Below are 25285 nucleotides of genomic sequence, written 5' to 3'. Positions count from 1 at the left end.
TTACTTGGAATATTTTAGTTGAATTCAATCCTTATTAAAAATAATCTCCTGAAGTATAAACATAGTGGTTTTCTAACTCTTGTTTTATTCTCTCGTCAACCTGTCTTTCCACAGCCATTACTGACTTCTCACTTTTGCCCAGACATTGTGCCCAACATGCAAGCTCTGTCCTTCCAGGTGTGTACCTTCTCATTCCTTAACAAATACTTGGTAAACAGAGAAACAAATGAATGAATGCACTAATGAGTTAACTGACTAATGAAGAGAGGAGATCCATACAGGAAAACCCAGCAGAGTAGTATGAAATTCATATATGAGCATGGTTAGCACAAATAGGTCAATCTAGGAAATTCAGCCATAGATATAAAATGGGAGCACTTATTGACCCTAATTCCTAGGGACTTGAGAGTGAGGTCCTGTACATAAATGACAAAGTTGTTGGGACTTTTAATAAAACACATGGACTTCTGGCTTAGGTAGTCAGAAGAGAAGATAAAGAGGGCTCTTTCCAGATACCTCCTCATGGGCTGAGCCAGGAATTTGTCTCCTCGTAGTCAGGCTGCAGGAATATTTGGCTCAGTCTGGACCCAGATGTAAGAGATATGGTGTGGACAGCAAGGCCACACATTTGCTCACACTTGTAGATTCTGGGAAGAAGGTCCTTGGTGACTTCCAGGACCCACATGCATCCTACATTCTCTATAGAGAATTTGGAATGTATGCTGGATAACCCGTAACAGTCAGTACAGTGTCACCTTGGCTTCCATCGGGGCTTTCCTACACTCTCATTTCCTCAACTGCTTGTAGTCTGCCTTTTGTCACATCAACCCAGGCTTCAGTCCTGCACTGTAAAGGTCACTGAGGATGACACATGATGATCTTAAATGTGAGGAAATCAGACCTATTAAACTATGATCGCTATGAGGCAGAGGACTATCCCCATCCTGTATATGGCAGCTCCAGTAATGAATGTGAAGAGAATGATGAATCACGAATGGGTGGATGGAAGGATGGATGGATGGATGGATGATGGATGGATGGATGGCCAGGGCATAATGCAACCTCTCTGCAGACCTCTGTGTCTCGATACTGAATATCATGCAAAATGCTCCAGAGCCTTGGCTCTGAAGCCTGGATTCAGATTCTGGCTCTGCCACTTCCTAGTTGTACAGCCTTGAGCAAACTCAGAAACCTTCTTTGGTTCAGTTTCTTCATTTGTAAAGTAGAAATAATAGTACTTGTCTCATAGTATTTTTATTTTAATGGTTAAAATACGTTAGCCAGGTGTGGTGGCACACACCTGTAATCCCAACTTGGGAGGCTGAGGCAGGAGGATCACTGCAAGTTCAAAGTCAGCCTGGGCTACACTGTGAGTTCAAGGACAGCCTGAATTATATAGTGAGACTATGACTATAAAGCACAAAATAAATGCCTTGTGAGTGTTAGCAGTGATTGTTGTAATTTGTTAATAGGAATCAGGGGAGTGTTCATTCCACAAACAATTTGGGGCCATCTACTCTGGGCTAGGCATGGTAGTAGGTATTGGAAAAACACTGGTGAAAAAAATAAAACCAAGTCTCTCAGATAATCACTTCATAAGTGACAACCTCTTAAAATCTTCAACAATGGAGACTTCTATTTCTAAAGTTCTTGGATGCTCATGGTTTATAATATGCTAACACCATTACTCACAGTATCCATTTCAGACATCCCAGTAAACTAATGAAGAAAATATGTGTATTTCTCCTGTTATTCAGTTAAGAAAGTAGAGGTTTAATTGGTCAAGTAACCTGTCCAAGGTCAGAGAGCAAGGTCCTGACTCCTCCCACTTATTCATTCATCATCTACTCTGTACCTCAAATAAATAGCTCTGAGCTGATGAGAGAGAATGCTGACACACTAGAGTACTACAGTGACAGCCACTGGCTTGTTTTTCAATAATCAGCCTGTCTCAAATTAAAAGAATCACACAACAGAGAAGGCTTATCATAGATTAACTGTGATATGACATTTATCTTCATGAATTTGGGACAACAAGATGAAACAACCAACACAATGGCCGAGTTCATTTTGACAATTATTTGCCAACAAGGGGGAAAAAACTCAGAATTTTAAAACAATCCAAATGCATCTGCCATTTATAAAGCACCAATGATTTTTTAAATGAGCTATTAGAAAAGTAATCTTAATGTTCTTTTTAATTCAAGCACAGCAGAAGCTAGATAATCACTGTTGCCATTAATTGCTTTCTTGTTGCTTGCCACTGTTTTCATTACAAGAAATTAAAGGATAGAAGCAAATTATACAATATATATTTGAGCTGAGATGATGTACGTCATTTATTGTATTTGTATTTTCGAAACATTACCTGGTTATTCTTTTAAAACTAAAATTCTTCTAGCTCCAGAGTGACTTAGCATATGCCCTGCAGTGCTCCACTTGATAATCATGACTCAAAAATATGAAGCTAGAAGAAGCTGAGATAATATGTTGTCACTGCCATATTTATCACATTTCCTGAATCATCCAGCTTCGTAATGATGATTTCTTTCCATTCTTTGCACTGTTTGGCAACTACATGTTTTGTGAATACTGAAGAACGCTGATAAATATTCTCTTCCCTTGCAGCCAATAAATCTTTAAAATTAAAAGACAAAGTTAACATGACTTCTGCACTTCACCAATGTCTCCACTAAATGTACCATACATCTCACAATTTCAATATTCACAGTTTAAGGCTCAGTGATGACTATCAATCTTCCTGCGTGGAGGAAGAAGGAGGGGTATTTTTTGCAGTTTATTGAAAGCTATTTGGAGAGTTAATCTTGGTGGTTAAATGTCTTATTCTTTCTCCTTCTCCACCCTTCCCCCTCCATCCACTTCTATTGGAACCACACATCAGCCTCTTCTTATTCCAAAGAACTTTTTTCCCTTCTGGTTAGAGTCAGAAATGGAGAGACAAATATTATAGAAACAATTTCAAGGATCTGGCGCAATGACATGGATCAATGCTTATTGAAATTTCAGGAAGGTTGATCTGCTGAGGACATAGTCAGCTGGTACAGCTCATATTTCTAGATAATGATCACAGAGCGGCTGGGGGGTGGGATAGGGACAGAGATGCTCCTGGGTAAATGACAGCATGGCTTTACATGGGGGAGAGTCCACGGATGCTTGGAAACAAAAACATGGCCACCTGGGTGATGCCTTGTGGGTTCCAAGTGCCAATCCTTTGTGTATTTCACTAATTCTAATGGACAAGTGGCTGTCTAAAGAAGCCTTCTCACCCTCGCTGTACTCCATGAGATCACCCTTCCCCTTTCTTTCTTAATATTGTTGCCAATCTGTCAAATATCTGCCTCTTAACCTGTGTGTTGCCTTCTTTCCCTCACCAGAATATGTGTGTCTTGGGGCAAAGAACTCAACTTTCACAGGACCTGTAAGAGGCATGGAACATGAACCGGCATTTAAAAGTTTATCACTATTATTATTAAATTGGAATTTGAATATTACTGGACTCTCCCCATCAAAAGAAAAGGAAAGACAAAATTAAATGAGACCAAGATATTCATATTTCCTCAACATTACTTATAGGATAACCCTGAAGTCTGGAAAGAACCTAGAATTCTTCAGCTATGAAAGCCAAGCTTCCATTTGAAAGTGTTACTGAGGTGACAGTGCCTCAAGTTAACTTGTCATCTACAACCTTAGAAATCACAGATAGATTTGTAAATTCACAGTAATCATGAAAATGTCAGGTTATATTTATTCACATATTTTGCCTACAGACGATAACTTCCCTGCCTAGTCCCCTTCCAAATTATCTTAAAATATAAAACAAGGCCTTATTTAATCTTAGCAAAAGCTAAGATTTTCCATGGGTCAAAGTAGCATAAATGGTTTTTTTTTTTCAATTTAGTGACTTTACAAGATATACAATGCTTCCTCACCCATCACAGGAATTCCTCCCAGACAGGAGAATCCATTATGCAGGGTTAAGACTGTTTGGGCCCTAAATGAACCACACAGCATAGGAATTGTCATTAGCTATTATAAGGCAATGAAGAACTTTAAAGCCAGGACCAATGTGTTATTAAGACCAGGCATGGTAGCTTTAAGGCAATATAGATTTCTGAGCTATTTATTTATTTATTATTATTACTGCAGGCCCCACTCTCCTAGCTGCAACAATTCTAACTCTGCAGGACCCGTGTAACAAGGCGATAGTATCTGAGAAATAATGAGCGAAGGAATGCTGTGCTTTCTTTCAGAGCAATCTCAGGTGCGATCTTATACCGCAAAGGACTGGATCAATACTCCCAGCAGCAAGCCGCTCGATACCCCCTGAATTATTGCTTCATTTTTCTTCTTATTAGAGATGAGTTGTGTTATTATTTTCCCCAAATCGATATTTTACAACCTTTTTTATCCGTTTCTCCATAAATTTTGTGATTACTTTAAAGTGGGAATTCCGGTACACTAAATAAGATGCAGTATCTGAAAGGGACAGAATGTACTGACATGTTTTTTGTTTTTGTTTTACTCTTTTAGACACAATGCCCTGTTTAAAGGCACATCATAATCAATAGCCAAAGCAAAATTTTCATGGAGAAAAGTTTAACATAACCCTGTGCTTGCAAAATAAAAGTGCAAATCCTTTAAAATGGCAGAAGCCCAAAACAGCACAAAGCTGAAAAACACAAAAGAAGTCATGATTGATCAGCACTTTGCATCTGAAATTTCATTCCTAATGCTTTTTCTCCCCTCCAGTTAAAGGGCCAATGCAATCCCCTTAAATTGTTTCTCACAAAGGAGATAATTCTATACACCTTGGAGAGATTTAATTGGCTTCTATAGCTGTCTCCTGCTAAGTGTTTAAAACATCAGCAAATCAAATCATGTAAACTCATACCCTATTCTGCTGTCGGTTTGTTCCAAGCTTGATTAGTTAGATGCTAACATTAGCAGTGCCTACACAACGAAAGAGATCTGAAATATACTCCACTCCATGAGTTCTGGGATGACTTGAGTTAATTCTGTGCTTCCTATGAAATAATGTGTGTTATTTGGCAGAGAATACTCAGTGGTAACTAAATAATCATTACAGTGCAGCCAGTGGTAATTACATGGTAATTCGCATTAACTTCATAATAAGCACAGTATTTTTCACTATATCCATTTGAGAATGAGGCAGAATCATAGTCTTTCATTTCTTTTTAATGCCACCCAAAATAAAAATAAAGTAAAATCATTTTAAGGGCAGAGGGACAAGGAATGTAATCCTGGTGAGTTAAGTTACAGATTTCATTAAAGAAATACTTAAATCCATTAAGTCCAATTAGACATGACATCCCAGAATTCACAAACAGTGGTTCTAATAAACTCATTAAAAATTTTGGGCAGTTCCTTTAGAAAATGGGAGAATATTATATTATAGTCTGCTATATTACATTAAGGTTTTATAATTTTATGTGGCTCTTCTCTTTTTATGTAAAAGCCTATGGAACTTTATAAGAATAGTTCTACTTAAATCAATGAGTCTTAAACAACAATGTGCTTCTTGTAACATGTACTTAATAATTCAATAAACTATTCTAAGTATCATAGAATAAAATGGGAAGCACTTTATTCTGATTGGCTGAAAGATATTGGGATATAGGGGTTCAATTCCTTATAGCATTGCAGTGTACAATTTATACTCAAATCTCCATTTGTATACATATTATTTAACTTGGGAAATTATGAAGTCCAGCAAGCATTTTTCCATTACCACTTGGACCTTATAAAGATTCACACCGTGAATGCATCATACAGAAGTATGTGAACAAGTGTTCTGAGGAGAAGAAAGCACTGGGAACAGCGTTAATTGAATACTTATATTAGCGAATTAAATTAGGTCTGTTTTTAAATGAGCTGTCCTTAATTAGCTGCTGTGGGGAAAGTGGAATGAATATATTTTACTTTTTACTCACCACTCATTCCATTTAGCATCAGTGGACAACTGGCCATTTTGGGCTTTTCACTAACAACTGAGAACCTTTCTTAGGAAGGCCTGAAGAAATATTCTTTCATTTGAATTCCAGGGCATGCTCCAAATAAAGTTTAGAACAGAAATCTCTTATACAATCATGACTTTTTAAAGAATGAGGATGTGCACTGATACAGTGATGCTGTTCTCATCTCTGGCTGCAGTAGAAACCGGTTAGCAGTGCGCACACTCACTCACTGTCAGCCTGTCACCCTCCTTTCAGGCGTGCAGCAAGCAGTGACCAAAGCAGCTCAGAGAGCTTGGCACAGAGCAGAGAACTTTTTTCAGGCAGGTTGTAACCTTGGGCCTGAACCATCATCATCTTGCAAGTATTACTCTCTCATTACCCCCAATAATTTTGCCTCCATATCCACTAAGATCACTAAACACAGCAAAAGCCAATGCCTCCTATCTCTGAGGACCACCAGGGGACTGAGGTTTCAAGGCAGAAGGGAAGCTAGAGATGCCCTGTGGCTGAGCGGAAACACCACCTAAGTGGCTTTACACTGTGCGAGTCCAGTGAGGGACAGTACATTCTGGTGGATCCCACCACATCCCTGCTTGACAGGACCCTGGGAAAATGATTCTCTAGTCCCAGTGAGGTCCCCCAGCAGTGTGCTGGCATCTGACAGACACCCACCCTGCTCTTATGCTGGGTCTCCACAGACTGGAAGAGGAGATGCCCTTCAACTGCATGACCACACTTCACAGATGGTGCCACTTGGGTTTTCTGTGTGACTGATTGACTGAGAGGTGAAGAAACGCTGCTTTTTCTTTTGTCAACAAAAAGACAAGGATGTAAACAGTCCAGAACAATGATGTCCGTGACTCCCTTTTGTCAAGAAATAACATGTTGGGAGGTACAAAGAATCACGAGTCCACACTACCTCCACCTTTTCTTGAGAGTTTACTCAAAGCCTGAGAACCTCAAAAAATGAAAGAGGAGCTAACCACTGGTTGTGATGTTGTTTGCTGAATGCATTTCATGTATATTCAAACATCTGATGTCTCTACATGTCTGGATATTTGGGGACCCATTCACAGAGCATTTAGTAAATCCACTTAGATATAATTTGCTCTGGTTCTGTATGCAATCCTATGTTGGTTTGGAAAAGGCTTTTCCCTTATTTGTGCCTCTATTTTTTTTAATTACTAAAATTGGTTCAGGCTGTCTCTGAGGGCCATTCCATTTTGTAACTCAGATTTACAGGTATCTGTTCTGAGGGATTCTTTTTTTGATAAGACCCACCATTAACTAAATACTTACTCTATGCTATGTACTACACTAAGGTTTTCATACACATTATTTCATTGAGTCCTTCCCATAGTACTATGAAATATTTTACAGTTGAGAAAATGAGGTCTCAGATTGGATTTTTTAAAAATACCAAGAAATTGGGCCAGGATTCAGACTGGAATCTGCATTCCAGAGATCTGTGGCATAATAGCTTTGGCTAAAAGAACCAAACAATTTAGAAAGTTACGCAGAGTGAAGACAAGCTCTTGCTCAAGAGAACAAAGCAAAGGAATCTGATATAAAGATCTGCTGCTAGTGGAGAGACTTCAGCTCAGGGTTTAAAACTCTGTAAGCCTCATTTTCATTATCTATAAGGAAATCAATACTCATCTAACTAGGTTATCTCTAAAGCTTTTATAAACTTATGTCTTCATATTTTTACCATTTCTTCACTCACATCCATTCATTGATCTGACTAGTATCTATTCTGCCCAACTCTGGCTAATCACAGAGAATGCAGAAGTGAAGGAGACCCTCAAGGACCTTCCTTCCTGTAGCTGATATTCCAGAGAGACACAGACCAAACATACACAGAAAAATCATCCAGATCTCATCAACTGGTGATAGGTGTCACTGATAAAACAAAAGTGATGCATGAAATCAAAAATGTCCATGCTGGGAAGGCAGCCTCAGACCCTGCAAGCCTTTCTCATTGATGAATCATGCCCATAGAAAACTAAAAGGCAGAGATATCAAAAGGTGTAATCAGTTACTTGGAGGAATACAGATCTGATATCAGACTCATCACGAGGTGACCTGTGACCAACCACAGATGAATCACTTCACTTCTTTCTAAACTTTATTGTTCATATTTGAAAACGGGGTCAAAAATATTTTCCCTTCTTACTGCACAGGAAGCAAAAAAAAAAATTGATGAGTGGAGAAGGCCTGGTCAACTATAAAACTTCATTTAAGTAAATTTATATATTTATATAGTCATACAATAAAGATGAGACATACAGAGATTCAATAACCAGGCCTATACTTCGGCCTCTGACATATTCTGAGAAAGTCTCAATAATTTTTTTTGTTTTGACACTAATAATTTTATTAACTGAAACTTCTAAACCTTCAGATGATCCTCAAATATCTTCTGAGCTAACCAGGGCAAATATTTCACTTTTCTGATGTTGAAGAAATTGGAGAAGTACAAGAGTTACAAGCTTGCTCCAAATTGAGTCTCCAGAGATAGCCCTCAACCCAAATGCCCCAACATCCTCAAAGAGGAATCTTGGCCTTTATGCTGATCTTAAAAATCAGCTACAACTAAAAGGAAATGATGCAGGTGTGTAGATGACTAGGGAGGTCAGACTCTATGCAGACATTTCAATGTGAATGTATTTCTGACCGTAAACCAAGTTCTAAATTAACTCCATATTAACTGGGAGTCGGTGCTTCCTGATGCTCATCACAGAGGCCAGACCCAGGGGGCTCTGCCCAGCAGGCCAGCCTCCCACCCAGGATGTCTAGAAGTTAACCACAGTCGATTCATAAGAAGAAGATCAACAATTACATGTACGAGGTTGACAAGCAGTAGGTAGAAAGGGAAATCTGCTCTATTTTGTTTCTGCCTGTGATTTAAACTTCTGTCTACCCCTTGCCACTGAGAGCGATTACAGAAAGTCTCCAGCCTCTGTTAGTGGGGTTGGGGGCAGGTAGCCACCTGCACTTTCAGTACCTTGAATAACACAGGGTCCACAGAAGGGGTGAATAAACCTTATTCAAGCTGAAAATACTACATAGAATAGATGATCAGTGTGTACCAGGCATACGGCAGATGATTCAATGGCAGGAAAGGGCTATCAATACACTGAAATAGAGCTTTCCCCTTCAAAAAATTGTGAAGTCTATGACAAAGTACTTTCTCAATTACATTAGTTTAAACTCAATAGGGGCATGAAGCAACTATAATCAGTGGTGGTTTGGGGATGCTTGCAGAGGTGACAAAGTCAAGAAAAACTGAACAGGAAATTAACATAAATTTAGTAACTTTTCCCAGGAGATTGGCCTCTTGCCATTACAAGTGTTTCTCAACGCGGGCTTTTTGAAGGTCGGTTTTAGAAGCATTGCCAAGCGTGGTTCTATGTGGAAATTTAAGTATAGCACGTGGTTCTGTAAGGCACAGGCTAAAACTTGTAGTGAAAGCCTTGGGTGCAGGGTTGAAAAGAACTCTACCATAAACAACTCTGATGGAAGAAAATATACTGTGACAGTTTTCAAAATGGCTTTGGCTTTGATTTAAAAAATGCTCATGTTAAAGATAACTATGAATAGTTTGAATAAAGGTGAAAGTCCTCAAAGGATGGAAAGTTATATTTGAAAAGTATATATTTGATTTTTTAAATGTATACATAACTAAATTAATATGTAAAATACTGTAAGTATACAGTTGATAATTCATTGGTATCTATAAATATGGTTAACTGGGACCTAAAACTTTAATATCTCATTAGGAAAATAGGGAACACCTCATATTCAGTATCATCCTATATCTAATCTATGTTAAAAGTTCTATCAAAGAAAATGTATATTGTCTAACAATACAGGAATGATTAAGCAAATTACAGTGCAGTCATAAATGGACTATTATGATGATATATATTCAGAAAGAATTTGACCAGAGGAAGTATTCATTACATAATATGAATTACAACATAGGACATAAAGTTATATAGACATACAAGTACTGTGAGTCACTGATAAAATACATAAGAGTACAAAAAATATATTGGTAATCAAAAATACTAATAGTGAGTATATCTGAGGGATGGGATAATGGCTAATAATTTTTTCATGCTTTTCTGTATTTTTAAAATGTTTTCTATGAGCATGCATTATGTTCCCAACCATCTAACTTGATTAAAATACTTAAGGCTTCAGTTCCTGTCAGCCTCACATGTCCTAGAAATGCCCTCATTCTCCCATCACCAACAAAGTGATTTCAAGGAATCAGATAACTGCAAATCAGCAAGGCGAAGCAGGCCCAAGGAAGTTTACTTCCTATAGGCTTTGGTATCCCTTGAGACAGAAGATTAGGGTGTGGCAAAACTGGCTGGGGAAGTACATCTGGCCTGTTAATTACAAAATCCCAGGACACTTGTGAAGAACAGTTCCCAAAGCCCAGCATATGGATTTCTTGCAAGAATTCAAACAGGTTTTCCATAGAGTGGCCTAGACCTGACGTCAGCCTGAGGAGTGAGTGATACAAAAAGGATCCACACTGACCACTGTGACAGAACACATTGCCACTGTGTTTGCTTTTGCATGGTGGTCCACCCTCATTTTGTAGGACAGTAGTGGCGAACCTATGGCATGCTTGCTGCAGCATGCAGAGCCCTCTCTGTCTGCACACAAGCCAAATCACCCCAACATTGCCCCAGCAGCCCAGCATTGGATAACAGTGCAGATAAGGGCAGTGTTGGCACTTTGCCATATATAAGTGTGTTTTGGGTTGCAGTTTGGGCACTCAGTCTCTAAAAGGTTCACCATCACTGCCGTCGGGTATACTTCTTTTCCTACTTTTACTTGGCCCAAACTCACTCTGCAGAGCCTGTTTCTTTTACTACCTATAATAAAGCTTTGCTACTATTTGCACTTGTCCTGACCAATTCTTTGCTCAGAACAGAAAGAACCTAGAAATCACCTCTATAAGGAGACTCCAGAAACCCAAACCCTGATACCATCTTGGCCAGGGTCTGAATCTTGACTCCACCACTTACTACTTAAAAACCCCAGGCAGTCATTCCACCTCTGTAAGTTTTTATGTTGTAGAAATAGACTACTGACAGAGCCTGCCTGATGCAGATTGGGAGGGTGTGCTGTGTGTTTCAGTAATGTATAGAGGAAGAAGACTGAGATAAAAGATAGAGTTAGCAGGGAAAAAGCGGAATAGGAGGGAACAACAGGATAAAAGTGAGCAAAGGATGTCAGTTGCCCCTTGAAGTGGAGAACCAGTCAAGGGGGAGGAAAAAGGGCTCCACAACTCTAGTGAGAAAGACTGCTCTCCTTGGGAGAGCATAAGGAAGGACCTGTTAGCTACTTACAGTTAACAATGTTGGATGTGATTTCAGATATGGTACAGGTTCTAGGTGATTTCCAATTTTACTTATAAGAAGTACAGTTGTGCATTACCTAGCAGGGGGACACGTATGAAATTCATGGACCCTGGAGATTCTGGAGGATGAAAACGGAAACAGCTCTTGGTTGTGGCTGAATGTGCTTTGGGGAGCAGGTCCCAACTCCCAGCAACAGCAGGTCCTAGGAGCGACATCCTCGTGCTCACCTAGGAATGGCTGAGAAGTCCCAACCAAAGTGGCTCCCTCAGCATTCCAACCCCGAAGAATCCAGGTACAGCACTACTGACTCTGTGCTGCAGATTTTTCAGAAACATAAACAAATAAGAACCCCAATTCAAGGTGCCTATGCTTTAACAAGAAGAATATATATCATTATAAAATTCCTCTGAGACATGAAAAGATTATCAAATACTAGAAATTGTTTTAAACTCATTATGTGCTGATATTTATGATGTCCTGTTAAATGAAACAACAAATTACATAATATCATATAAGGTATTACTATTTTGATAACAAATCAGGAAAAAAGAATGCAAGACATAGACCATGAACAATAATAGTATTAGCAAATTGGGCATGGTGGCACATGCCTATAATCCCAGCTACACTGGAGGCTGAGGCAGGAGGATTGCAAGTTTGAGACAAGCCTGGACAACTCAGCGAGACCTTGTCTCAAGAAAGGGGGGAGGGTTGGGGGCTGGGAGCTGAAATTCAGTGGTGAAGCATTTGCCTAGCATGTACAAGGGTCTGGGTTCAAACTCCAGTATTGACACAATAACAATATTAACAGCTCACATTTGTTGTTTATGTTCAAAAAAATTGATAGGAATATGGCAAATTGTAGTATTATTTTAATTGTTTTTTATTGATGCTTCTTGAGTTATCTGAAAATAGCATGTAATACTTTGCAATGTAGAATGAAAAACAAGTTTTAATGCTGTACTGAACACCCCATTTCCTAGTTAGCTTTCACTATGAACTTCCATACTACTGCAAACATGGACAAATAAAATAGAAAATACCTCTCCACCAAACATTGGGAATAAATCTTAGGAAAAGATAAATAGAAAGAAATTTATTTTCCTTTCCTCTTCCTACATCCAAGATATTACAGAAAAGTCAAGATATGTAGTTTAAAAACTGAAGGCCTAATTTATCACGATGCTAGATTTTTAAAAAAACAACAACCTTATCCAAAAAGAAAAAGAAAAAAAATCTTGAAAACTTCCAAGTAGTTTATTGGCTTTGAAAAGCAAATCATGTTCTATCATCCTAAAAAGATTAGAGCTTCGAGATTTTATCATATTGCATTACATTGGCAAGAATACATATAAACCCTAGTTCCTACCTTTATTGTTAATAGCTTTCTAATCCCTTACCAGAAATTTATAGTTTAGAAATGGCAACATATCTTAAAGATTAAAGCCATGTGACAAATAGTTCATGTCCCTTAATAACCAAATCACATGCCTTAGATTGGGCAAGCTTATCTGCCTTTTCCTTCTATACGGTTACATTGGTAGGAAATACTTTATATCCCTATTACATGAATGATGAATGAGATCGTTGGTTATGGTCTGTTATTTGCTTGGCTGTAGTCAATATGTTTTCTTTGGACAGGGATTTCCGTGATTTATCTCTCTCCCGGCCTTATCACTTATTAACTCTGAGTAGACAGGAAAAAGCCAAGGTTGTATATAAGGCCTCATGGCCATTTAGACCTCTAATGTCACTGAAAATATCCCTTTTAATGATCCTGTTACACTAGCTACTCAAGCCCTGATTACGCTCCACTCCAAATAGGAAATAAAGGTCATATTTCTTGGAAAGTATATACATAAAATATGCAAAATAATATGCTTCCTTCAGACTAGCTTTATTCTTGGCAGAAATGGCTTTCATTTTATAGATGTCACAGAAGTACAATGGTTACTTTTAGTGATTTTTGTTGTTGCTGTGCGTGTTATGTTACCAACGGTATTTACTCATACAAACACCAGCAGATTCAGAATCACCAATCCCATCAACATACATCAGATTAGGGGCAAAATCACATTTTGTGAAAAAGAAACAATACTCCCTTCAATGGAAAGAAGATGGGGGCCTACTCTTCATATCTCAAAAGCTGAAAGAATAAACATTCCCTCTGCTTGGAATTTTTTCCTTTGCATGTAAACGGCTCATTTGGAATCTTATTTGAGACATGTGGACAGAAGTAGCCTATGAATATTTCTTTCTTATTTGGTTTTTTCCAACTAGGACACCACTAAGGCAGAACTACTAGTCAAGTGTTCATTACATGGCTGAATCCTGAGTGAAAACAGTCTGATAAAAAAGAAAATATATTTTTGCCTTCCTTTCCCCCATTCTTTGTGAGCTTGCTTAGGCCTGTCTTTGTAACAGTTAACATATGTGTAAAATATTACCCCTTGCAAAAATTTTCATGTCCATTCTTCCACTGATAATCACAAGACCCTTGGGAAACACAGAGAAGTGATGGCCCCACCACCATCAAGCTAGAGAAGCTGAGAATCTGGTAGCTTTAACCCTTTGTCTCCTGAAATTCCACATCCAATCAATCTCAAAGTCCTTTCCACTCTTCCTCTTAAATGCTTTCTGAATCCTCTCACTTCATTCCCTCTCCACCCATTACCAACTTAACTCAGACTTGCCAAATCTCTTCCTGTGACTACTGCAATGACCTCCCAAGAGGTTTCTGACATCCATACTGCTCTACGCTCCTCCCACTAAGTTATTTTTCTTCTGAAATGTAGATCTGGTCAGGTCCATCTGTCATTTCAGACACTGCAAGAACTACTCAGAAGAGCACCACGGAACTCCTCCCCACGGCTTACAAAGATTTGTACAGACTTAGGCTTGGCCACTTCTCCAACTTTGTCACTCACCATTCTCATTCACACTGTCAAGTCTCCAGTCTCCCTGGAATTACTGCAGCCCTCCAAGATGCCACATTCCATCCCACCCAGTGCTTCGTACACACCTTATCTGCTGGAACACTCCTTTTGTTTCCCCTACCCCCACCCTTCAATGATGGCTGCCTTAACTCTTGGTCTTGCTTCAAACCTCAGCTTTGGCATCTTTTCCTCTGGGGAAATATCTCTGACTCCTCAGTGTTCCTTTGTTATATCCTTATCTGAAACCTCTTTGTTGTATTTCTGGAAACTTACCAAGTTTGGAATAATAAACTTATGAAAACCCACATTCCCTGTTGAACAATAAGATCAATGAAAACAGGGACTGTATCTGGTTTTGCTCAACACTCTTTCAGAATATCACTAGAACTGGTATAGAGCATCGCCTAGAATAGAACAAGGAATCTGCAAACATTTGTGAGATAAATGTATGACATAACAAAAAGGAAGTGGCAGAATCAGAACAAAAACCCAGATCTTCTCATTCCTACTCTAATACCTAGAAAGAAACAATTTCTTTCATCATGATGAAAGTTGGCACATACATAATATAAATCAAAGCGTGGTCTACTAGCCAGCTTTTTGGATTTTCAAGAGAGACAACACTCCCACTATCTGCTTTTCTTGTTTTAAATGAGCATTCAAACTGGAGCAGACATGGTCAGCCCTACATTATCTACACTGAACCATATACTCCTTAAATAAAAGTACTTTTAAAATATCTCCATTTTACAGATGAGAAAATGAAGAATATAAATATACATTTTTCTTTAATAGAAACCCCAACTATTGTGTTCCATGCATAAAAATTCAAATGAAATGGGATAGATTCTTAATTAACAGCTCTTATTTACATTCCGTGTCATCCAGAGCACAAAAATCAATGAGGACCCATTGATCCTTAGCAATACGTCAATCAATTATTAGAGAACATCTATTGTGAGTAAGATACTGAGTGGAGATACTTCAACACAGTATACAAAATAGTATAAGATTGAGAAGGGCCATTTCTTTACAAAGTGAGTGGACTTTTTATGATTTGTCTACCTAAGAACAGAACAAGAGAGGTATGGGTATAAGAAAGTTAATAATGAATGAGTGGTCTAAGCACATGGAACAAGAGAGATCCAGTCAATCAAGACAAGCATTAGGGGATATCAAAGTCACCTTGTCTAATTGGCTCACTTTACACTGCAGAAACTGGAGTCCAGAGCACATAAGCAACTTGTCTTAGGTCTCATGGCCAGTTAAGAGCAAGGCTGGGGCAGAATACAGGCCTCTGTGCTCTCAGTCTTGTTCTCTGTCTGCTATACCTATAGTATCCAAAGAACACTCAAAGGAAACAGAGTTTGAAGTGGAACTAGGTCTCAAACATGCTGGTGCAAATGGGAATTGCCATGTCCATAGGAACTGAATATGAAGTGATCCTGTGTCTCAGCAAGGAGACTGGTTTCAGTGGACCTGAGAAAACACTGTTCCCAGAGCAGAATAAGCTGAGAACACCAAGCAGACAGACGGTTTGGGGCTACCTGTTATATACAGTAAACAAACGGAAGCTTTCTCCACAGGGCAGTGGCAAGAAAGTGGCTTTTCAGTAGCTTAACAGGCAATGACCTAGTATAAGAACAAAAGCTAAAGAATGAAGGGCCGAGGGATTTAGCTCAGTGGTTCTGCCGCCTGCCTCGAAAGCATAAGGACCCCGAGTTTGATCCCTGGTACCAAAACAAACAAACAAATAAACAAACAATGGGACATGCATTAGGTTCCAACTCATTTCTCCCTTAAAACTGATGACTTTGTTCATACTCAGGTGGTAGGTTTCATTTTGTGCAGGAGGTTTCTAAAACACCAAAAACAGCACTTTCTGGCCTGAAACCTCTTGAATCTGGACTTGTAGCTGATTGTAAACTGAACAATCAGGGAGGTGGTGCACTATGGCCTGCAGAAAAGAGGCAGGAGTTTGAGATGGAAAGAAGAGGGACATGAAAAATTCTAGAGAGCTTTACAACTCAGGGCTGCCTTATCCGAATATGTATTGTTTGAGGCCATTCCTGAACAAATATTTCTTATAACCTGCTAGAGTTCAAATGCCTTTCTTTCTCTAAGGGTTCAAGTACTGGAGGGCTGGTTTCCAATGTAATATTAAGCCAGGACCCTACTGGAAAGTAATTAGGTCACTGAGGGTGCAGTCTTTGGAAGGGATTAATGTAACGCTGACAGGACGTTGAGTAGTTCCCCTGAGACTGGGTCGTTATCCCTAAAGTAAGCATGACCCCTGAATCCCTCTGGCTTCCTATCTCGCCATATGATCACTCTTGCACACCCTCCTGCCACCTTACCATCTGCCATGGTGTAAGGCAGCCCCAGGGGCCCCTCACCAGAGGCCAAACAGATGAGACCATTTGATCTTTACTTTTTAGTCTCCAAAAGTGTTAGCTAAATTGAAACCTCTTTCCTTTATAAGGATTCAGTCTCAAGTATCTTGCTATAGCAACAGAAAATAGAGTGACATATAAGAAAGTGTTATGTTCACATTTATTTAAATCTTGTTCATGATACCATATTCGCACTTTGCTCTTTTTTATTTGTGGTTGACTCTCACCAACTTTTTAGAGAGCAAGTAGAATACAGCTCTCAGTGCACACCTGTGCTGACTGAACATCATCCTACAGCTCATTTTCCCCCTCAGACTATCCCCAGACAGAGAGGCCTCTCTGATAGTCCCTGGAATGAGGGCAAAACCTGCGTTTGGATTAGGCCACTTCTTATCAGGAAAACCAAGTCTAAGAACTGCAAAGAAGTAGCTAAAGTCTCCTACAAATCTTTTATTAGAACCAAGGACATTCAGAGTTTAGCAGGAGAGATCAGTTTTAAAAGATCCAATTCACTTAAAGATTTAATGACTGCAAGGAAGCATGCTGTGATAATAATAAAGGCACAAGAGAGACCCCTAGAAGGAAGTGGAGATTCCTATTGGATTGAGGGGTGGGGCACAAGATCATAGGGCTTTCAAAACAATCTTGCCATTAGAAAGGGTTTTTAGTTCCTTCTTTTAGGATTTTTGTTTAAAATTTAAGGTCAGCCTTGCTCTGAATCTACATAAAAATAATTGAACACAATAAAGTAAGATCTGGAAAGTGCTACTGAGCTTTTTTGTTCCAATCAAGTTGGGATTCACTCCCCCTGATTGTAATTGGTCAAATAAGAGCACTGTACATCCGGTGGCTGAGAATTCCTTATGTGAGCTGTGCTCACCACCCTCACGCAAGTGGAACTAGCTTGCAGGGAGTCTGTGCCTAGTCAGATTCTTTCCTCACTCCCCTAAAAATCTGTCTGTATTTGCATAGATGAGATGAGACCAGGTTGCTTCCCTCCCTCCCTCTCTTTCTCTCTCCCTTCATCTTCCCCCGCCCAATGTTTTAATAATTATAAATCAATTACTGTATAAACCTTTAGAGCTTTCCACATCTATACACCCAAACTGTCCCGCACACTCTGAAAGCACTCATAGCACCTTAATTGTGGAGTGTTAATCTTCAGCTCTATGATATTTCTTTTTTTTTTTAGGGTAAAAATTTCACGTGGCATTCCACTAAGAAACAAGAGATTTAGCTCACCCAGTCCAGAAAAATAAGTATCACATTTTGAAATTCTATGGACATTTGAAAAAACTGAAGTGTAAATTTGTGTGGGTGGACAAAGGAAGTGTGCGGTACATCTATAGTGATCTGAGTAATTGTTTGGATTCAAAGAACAGAGATGTTTTATGGCCTCTCTCTGTACTTCACTAGTAAGTGCTGAGGACCAGAGAGGTAAACTGAGCAACTCACAGGAGACAGGCGCCCCAGCCATGAAAAAGGGACCCTTTGCAAACACCTTTAATGCTAATGATTATGAAGCCTACATATGATTTCGCCAATTAAGAGATGCCTTTTTTTTAGAAACATGATGTCAAAGTGACTGTTAATAGCCAACAAGAGCAATGGGGAACTCTTTATGCCAATGGCTTCAAATTTTTATTTCTCTCTCCCTCCCCCCCCCCCCCCCTCGTCTTTCTGCCTGTTGTCTACAGTGTGAGACAGGATGACCAGGGGCATTTTCCCCTATTCTAAATTTCCCACACATGTATATTTGAGCAGACACGCCAACTTATCATTCTGCTCTTTAACTACTTTCCTAGATTTGCAAATCCACCACTTTTATCTCTGATCTTAATCCCAGTATGAAACAGATTTTCCAAGATGTGATTTCTTAAATTGATGGCAATTTTTTTAATGGTTAAAAAAACTCAAAATAATGATGGGTCCCTAGCTATTTTCTTTTGAGAATTTAAGTAATTTAATGGGGATGAAGGGTTTTTTTAAAAAAACTTTTATGGCCAGGTGGCTCTAGGGGATATTTTGTTGAACACTGATTAAAAATAATTTCTTCTAAATGAGACCTGACCACAAAATGGAACCATTAATGGGTAGGGACATTGTCACCAAAGCGGAAACCATGGCTGATTGCCTCTTGTACCTCCCACCACACAAGCATTTTCTTCTTTTTCTTCTGCTTTTCTTGTTCTTAATAGCAGAGTAAATAAGCAGCCAGTGAGGCCTAAATGTTTTCAGCCAAAAACAGAGTCCAAACTCCTCAGAGAAAACATTTGGCCTCTGTGGTTTTGTAATATGTTCCAGAACACCGAGTTCAGTGAGGAACATTGTGAAAAACTCCCATCCATTGGAATGATGGTGGGGAATGTTACAGTATCAGAAATTTCAATTGGTCCTTTTCCTGCAAGCCCATAATGAGGCTTGTAAAAAAAAAAAAAATAGTGCTATGTGGAAGTTCTCATGGGAAAAATGAATGGCAAGAAATCCTAGCTTTAAAAGAAACAGCTAATCTGCTAGTTTGATTGTTCTTCAAAACTTACACTGAACCAATGAGCCTAATTAAAAACACTTGGCCTACTTCTATAAAGCATCATAGCTTTCTCTATGCTTCGTTTGTATACACCACAAAACTCCAGATAGACTATTATTTTTTCAAGTGCTCACTAACAAAGTGCTGACTTTGTTGGGATGGCTGAGCTAATTTCTTGAACTCAGTGTGAAACCTTAGCTAAACAAAATTGTAGTAATTTTCCTTAATTTGTAAAAGTGATTGGAGTGCAAACAAAATTTTCCTCTTGGGTCAATCCTATAATTTTCAATTAACTAAAACTAATCGTCAGGCAGGCACCAAACCTGCATTTTGTTTAAAGGGCTGGGAGGCATTTCCAAGGGTCAAGTTGCATTAATTGTTTTTATAATTTTGAGAGGGACAGAGAAACAGAGACAGACAGACAATGACTAAGAACAATGTTCGTTTTTGTTTCTGGTATTAAAACACAAGGGAAAAATGCTTTGAGGTAAAATCTCACAGCAAAATAAAGTCTGTCCGTTTCATTGTTTGGTTATAATTAGAATGTATTAACAGAGCTATCCTTTCACTGCTCTGGATGTCTTTGTGTGAAATCAACTTCCCCTCTGTCCTTCTCTGGCTTTATTGTCCTTTCTGGGTAGAGAAGGAGACCTGGAACCAGTTCATAGTGACGACTAGCCAGATATGACAAAGATTCACCACTCCACGTGTAGTCCTCTGACCAGCACCATAAGCCTCGCCTTTGCCTTCCAGGGTGTAAGGATGAAGAGTCCCGGGATCTACCCAGAAATACTATAATGGAATCTGACTTGGAAAAAGAACCCTGAATGTTTGGTCAGCAGACTACAACCTGGGGCACTCAGACCATGCACTGGGCATGTCCCCACATCCTGCCTTGCCAGATCCTGCCTGGTTTGCTCCACATGATGAGAGGGAATTCACAGTCGCCCTGTAACCCTAGCTTCCTACCACAAGGCGGGTCCATGTGCCAAGGCTGTTTTCAGAGGACAAAATGCAGTTCACTGGGAAAGAAAGCACTAACCCAGAATCAAATATAAAAACTACCACTGTATTTAATACAAATGTTATGTGCAGCTAGAAGTAGGCACACTAAAGTGCACTGTTCATTAAAGTGTACCTCTATACCATAAAGCAAATAAATCCCAAAAAGCTAGCTTAATATACAGAGACCACAGGATTAACTAGCACCTCTTTCCCCCTCTCGTATTTCTCATGCTGCTTCTTTGGGTATCCAACCAATTATTTCAACAGATCCTGTCATTCAACATGGACAACTAGATAAATTCTTAATAATAATAATAATAATAATAATACCAATTCAGTGGGCCAAAGGGGGAAATAAAGTAGGTCTTAACAGAAACTAGTGTTCTGAAAAGTACACACACATACAAGATATAGCAAAGGACCCAAAAGGGCCCAGGAAGCTATGAATTCACTGTCTGCAATGGTTCTTACCTGTGTAAATGAATCTGCCCGGGGTCCCTTTGCAGAACTGCTTAGATTTGTAGGACAATGTAACTTCCACAACACCCGGGATGTGCCGAGGAGGTGTCTGCACACGGATGGCATGAGGAGTAATCAACTGGAGGAGACATTTGGGGGGGAAAAATGGTCATTGCAATATGTAAAGGACTCGTTTCACAGTTGCCTTATCAGCTCTCCATAAATGAAGGTTTAAAACACATAATTAACCTGTCAATGTTTAAACACAATCTTGATGGAGACTGTATAAAAGACACTGGCAACAATATCACAAGTGCTCTAAATACAACCATAACAACATTATCTGAGTTTTCCTACACACCAGGCACTGTGTTTCCTGGTCTGAAAAGGGAACCTGGGCTAATGAAATGATTTATCTACTACAGGATATCCTTTGGAAAATCTCTGTTTGAAGCAGACACCCAAATCAGAGCTGAGCTCTGCTGTGCCCCTCCTGAAGCTGACGGACCTGGTGTTTGAAATGAGCCCTGAAACATGTGGGAGACCCAGAGGTAGAAGAACAGTAGGGCCAGGCACTCTGATTAGCTGCAGAGCACATGTCTGAATAAGAGCTCCCGAAGACCGTTTGGTGCATTAACTACCAGAGGCTCAATCAAAGAACTTTAAAGGAGAAAACCAAGAAGCTACCTCCCTGGAATCGCTTATGGATCTGGCATAACTAAGGACTCTCCATAAAAGGGAAGTAGAAAGTTGGGAGAGGGCTGCAGAGTGGTCTCTAGCCCATTATACACAGCCACATGCATGGTGAGAAAGTTCATTTCTGAACTCTGTTGGCAATCAGATTACACTGTGAAGCAGAATTTATTTTTTATTACTCTTATCTCTGTTTATATAACTAAAATGTTATTAATGGCCATAAAACGGGCATTATCTGGTTCTTTGAAAAATCCAGCCCTGGTATTTGACTGGTTGACCTCTGAGGGGCTGGATTCTCCATGTTCCTTCTCTATGAGGTCACCCATTGCCCACACTGACTCCCCTCAAATGCACTTAGCTCAACATTTGTGGTACTGAGGCCGTACACAGTGGATCTTGTGTACAGTCCATAATGAGTTTACACTGATTTATGCTTCTGCTATTCTCAGGAGGATAAGTGAGATAGGACTTTTATTTTAATGTGCAGAATGGGCCCAGCTCAAGCGTTTTACCCAAAGAATCACAGGTGACACAATGAAAAGCCAAATACAGCCCCAGAGTCACCCACCCCCTGTGTAAACTGCCCTAAAGCCAGGTCCTGGGGAAAAGAACGAGAGAAAGTTGCTGCAGTTGAAGTCTATACGTGATTTCTGTCAAATGTTCCTGCTTGAAACAAAGAAAAGGCATCGGGATAAAAGTCATCTTAATTTAGGAGCCAGAAATACCTTAATCTGTCCCAAGAACATACAAAGCCTGAGCTAATTTGCTAAGGATACTTGGGGAAGACCACGATTATATAGAACCCCTTGAGACTGAGCCAGTTTCCAGGGCTGAGTGAATGTCTTAGACAGCTGAGGGTTTATTCATAAAAGCACAAAGAATATTGTCTTTAAACTTAGTTCTTTGCATACTGAAAAATCTTCAAAATATATTGTATGCTTTGTAAAATATGTAAAGTATATATAATTTAACTTAACCTTGGTAAATCAAGATCATCATTTGGAATACCCTGTATTATGTCTTGCTGTAACATTGAAAAGCTCTAAGTGATGACTGTGGGATGAAGGGTTGTTTTCATGCTCTAAATGCTTCCAAATAGCTATAATTTGAAAATTATTTCTATTTTATTCTGCTTCTTTGTCTTTTTCCTCCTGGTGTTTCTTGTACCTTCTAATCTGTGCTTATAATATGTAAGCATAGAAATCAGGAAATTAAATTTAATATTGTTTAGAGAATAGGAGAGGAAAGAAGTTCTGAAGGGCAATAAAAAATGATCTTCCAAAATCAAGGGCATCTTAATCTCAACTCTTCCAATGGTGTTAGTTTAAGGCTGAGAACTAACTCTTCTGCAGGACCTTTGTAGTATCTGCCCAATGTTGCAGATTTTAATTTTTACATATAACACTAATTTGATCAGGTCCAACCCCACCCCCGTGGTATTGATGATTGAACCCAAAGGCACTTTACCACTGAGCTATGCCTCCAGCTATTTTTATCAATTTTTTTTGAGATAGAGTCTTGCCAAGTTGCCTAGACTGGCCTTAAACTTGTGACCCTCCTGACTCAGCCTTCTGAGTAGTTGGGATTACAGGTGTGCACTACAGTGTCCAGCTCAGTAGTGTGTTTATAATCCCTTTTTTCAAATGTGAAACCAGACTTTGAAAATGGCTAAATTGGTTATATAATACTTTCCTTGTAATCTGTAAAATAACCCTATAAAATAGCATAGGGGACCAGGTTAACTCTGTGGTAGAGCATGTGCTTAGCATGCAGGAAGCACTTGGCTTAATCCCTAATACCAAGAGGAGAAGCAGGAAGCAGAGGGGAAGGAGGAGTAGGAAGGGGAAGTGACAGAGCAGAAGGAAGGACAAATCTTCCTTCTTTTATTCACCAAGAAGAACTGTTCATATGGAAACTTTTTAAAGCTAATAGTAATAAACTACAGATTTTCAGATCCAAAGACTATATGTTTAATTTTTTCATTTCCTTGTCATCTCCATTTTTCATTTATTGCTCTATCCTTTACTATATTTTTGAAGGTGAAAACTGTCATGTTGTTATGTATGAAATCAGTGCGATGTTCCTATTTCAAGAGTTACTTAGGATGCAGAATAATGTTCATTCTCAATGATAATTAGAAGAAATTTCAGCCAGTCAGAAACACTTCCCTTGCCTTCCCTTTTCTTGAGGGAACCCAAATTTTAAAATACGGGAAAATATTAGTAAGTAGACGGATGAAAATCTTTTAAGTCTAAGAACTTATTGCTTATGAGTTGCAACACTAAAGGACAAAATTTGTGGGCTTTATAGATTGATTAGATATGACCATGATGAAACTAATAATGAGAGAGAAATTTTAACATAAAGCACTATGCTCAGGAAAGACGTGCAAGTTTTCATTTATAATTTCATTTTCAATTTTAATCAATCACCCTAACTAAAGCAGATATTCCTTCTTGAAACAACTACCCTTCACAAGCGAGGTTAGAGTCTGAGTCATCACAAGAGAATGAAATAGTTAATATTTCCCCCACAGTGGATGTCATTCTGGGAACAGTCTGTAGCACTGACCCATGATATTGATGATTAACAGAGGAAAAACATCCCCGCTAACTTCTACCATTGGAATGCATAGGCTTATTTACTGTAACTAAAAGAATGATATAATTATTGCTGGAAGCAATGTTAGTGATCACGTACAACTAATCCCTTCAGTTGGACAGCTAAGGCCAGGACAGTCCAGAAAAGTCTAGTGGCTTCAAAAAATGACCCAACATCTTAGGAGAATGACAAGATTTAGATCTTAGAATCTAGAACTCAAGACCTTCAGATCACAACCCAGGACCGTTGTCACATGCTGTCCCAGGCCAGCTGAACTGCAGCAATCGCTAAGCAATAGCAGGAGTTCGGGCTGCACAAACCCTGACTTTCCCAGCGGCCTTCATTGCACACCCCTTTCTCAGCGTCATCGTAGCTATATATCGCCTGTGCGAGTGCATATTTAACCTTTTTTCTTAAAACTTGAGTAACAGTTTTAACAATTTTTATTTTATAAAAAATCTGGTATCACTAGCATAATTAAAACACTAGCATCCCCAAATAAGAAATAAATACATAAGTACATAATAAATACATAAATGAATAAGTACACGATAATTTCCTTTTTCAGTACTGAGGATTACACTCCGTAATAAGCTATGTCCCCAGCCTTTATTTATCTTTTATTTTGAGACCAGGTCTCATTAAGTCATTCAGGGTGGCCTTGAAGTTGTGATTCTCTTGCCTCAGCCACTCGGAGCACTGGGATTACAGGTGTGTTTCACTACAACTGTCTTGTACACACTAATTTTAAAGTTAACGTGTTAAATTCCAGTTGGAAGCTCTCAATACCTGAAGCAGTTTGTTGAGAAAGGAGGCTACTTAGTATTAAATATAAAAAACTTGTTGCCACCTGTTGAGACTTCTTTTGCCCTTAATATAAATCAGAGGATAAAAAGAGAAACAAAAAGATAGTAACTTTTTCACTATATGATTCAATTCATGTCTGTATGAAATACAAAACTGGCTCCTATACTGTATGGGGAACACGTTTAATACTTTGGGAAATACTGTTCTAGGTGACTAGAGGACAGATTCACTCTTTTGATTTAACTTTCTTAAATCAAAAAGAGCCAAAGAAGTGCTGTAGAAATAAAGAATTAAAACTGCACAGTGTCCAACACTGCCTTTTCCCTCCTTGGAGGCTTTTATTTGCTTAACTTTTGAGACGCTAATTATAAGACTTACAAAGGTAGAATCTTTTATAATTTATCTTTGTGAGATTCATATTTGAGATAAGAAAAGTTGAAAGGCCAGTTAACTGATACTATTTAAACATTTGAAAATA

The 25285-nt window shown here is 38.9% G+C and overlaps 1 protein-coding gene across 12 annotated transcripts in view; it reads right to left on the bottom strand.

The window, feature by feature from the left end:
• The window catches only part of Ebf1 (EBF transcription factor 1), a 405540-nt gene that overhangs the window by 64689 nt on the left and 315566 nt on the right, over window positions 1-25285 (bottom strand). For all 12 annotated transcript variants that reach the window (XM_021240444.2, XM_087194903.1, XM_021240448.2 and 9 more), the window contains one exon: window positions 20716-20842. In XM_021240444.2, coding sequence (XP_021096103.1) covers window positions 20716-20842 — 127 coding nt within the window. The remainder of the gene's footprint in view (window positions 1-20715; window positions 20843-25285) is intronic.

The sequence above is a fragment of the Heterocephalus glaber genome, unplaced genomic scaffold, assembly GCF_053883595.1.
Source record: "Heterocephalus glaber isolate CG9 unplaced genomic scaffold, H.glaber_assembly_v1.0 deba00001606, whole genome shotgun sequence".
NCBI lineage: Eukaryota > Metazoa > Chordata > Mammalia > Rodentia > Bathyergidae > Heterocephalus > Heterocephalus glaber.
The sequence above is the reverse complement of the archived record's forward strand: the minus strand, read 5'-3'. Positions and strand labels throughout refer to the sequence as shown.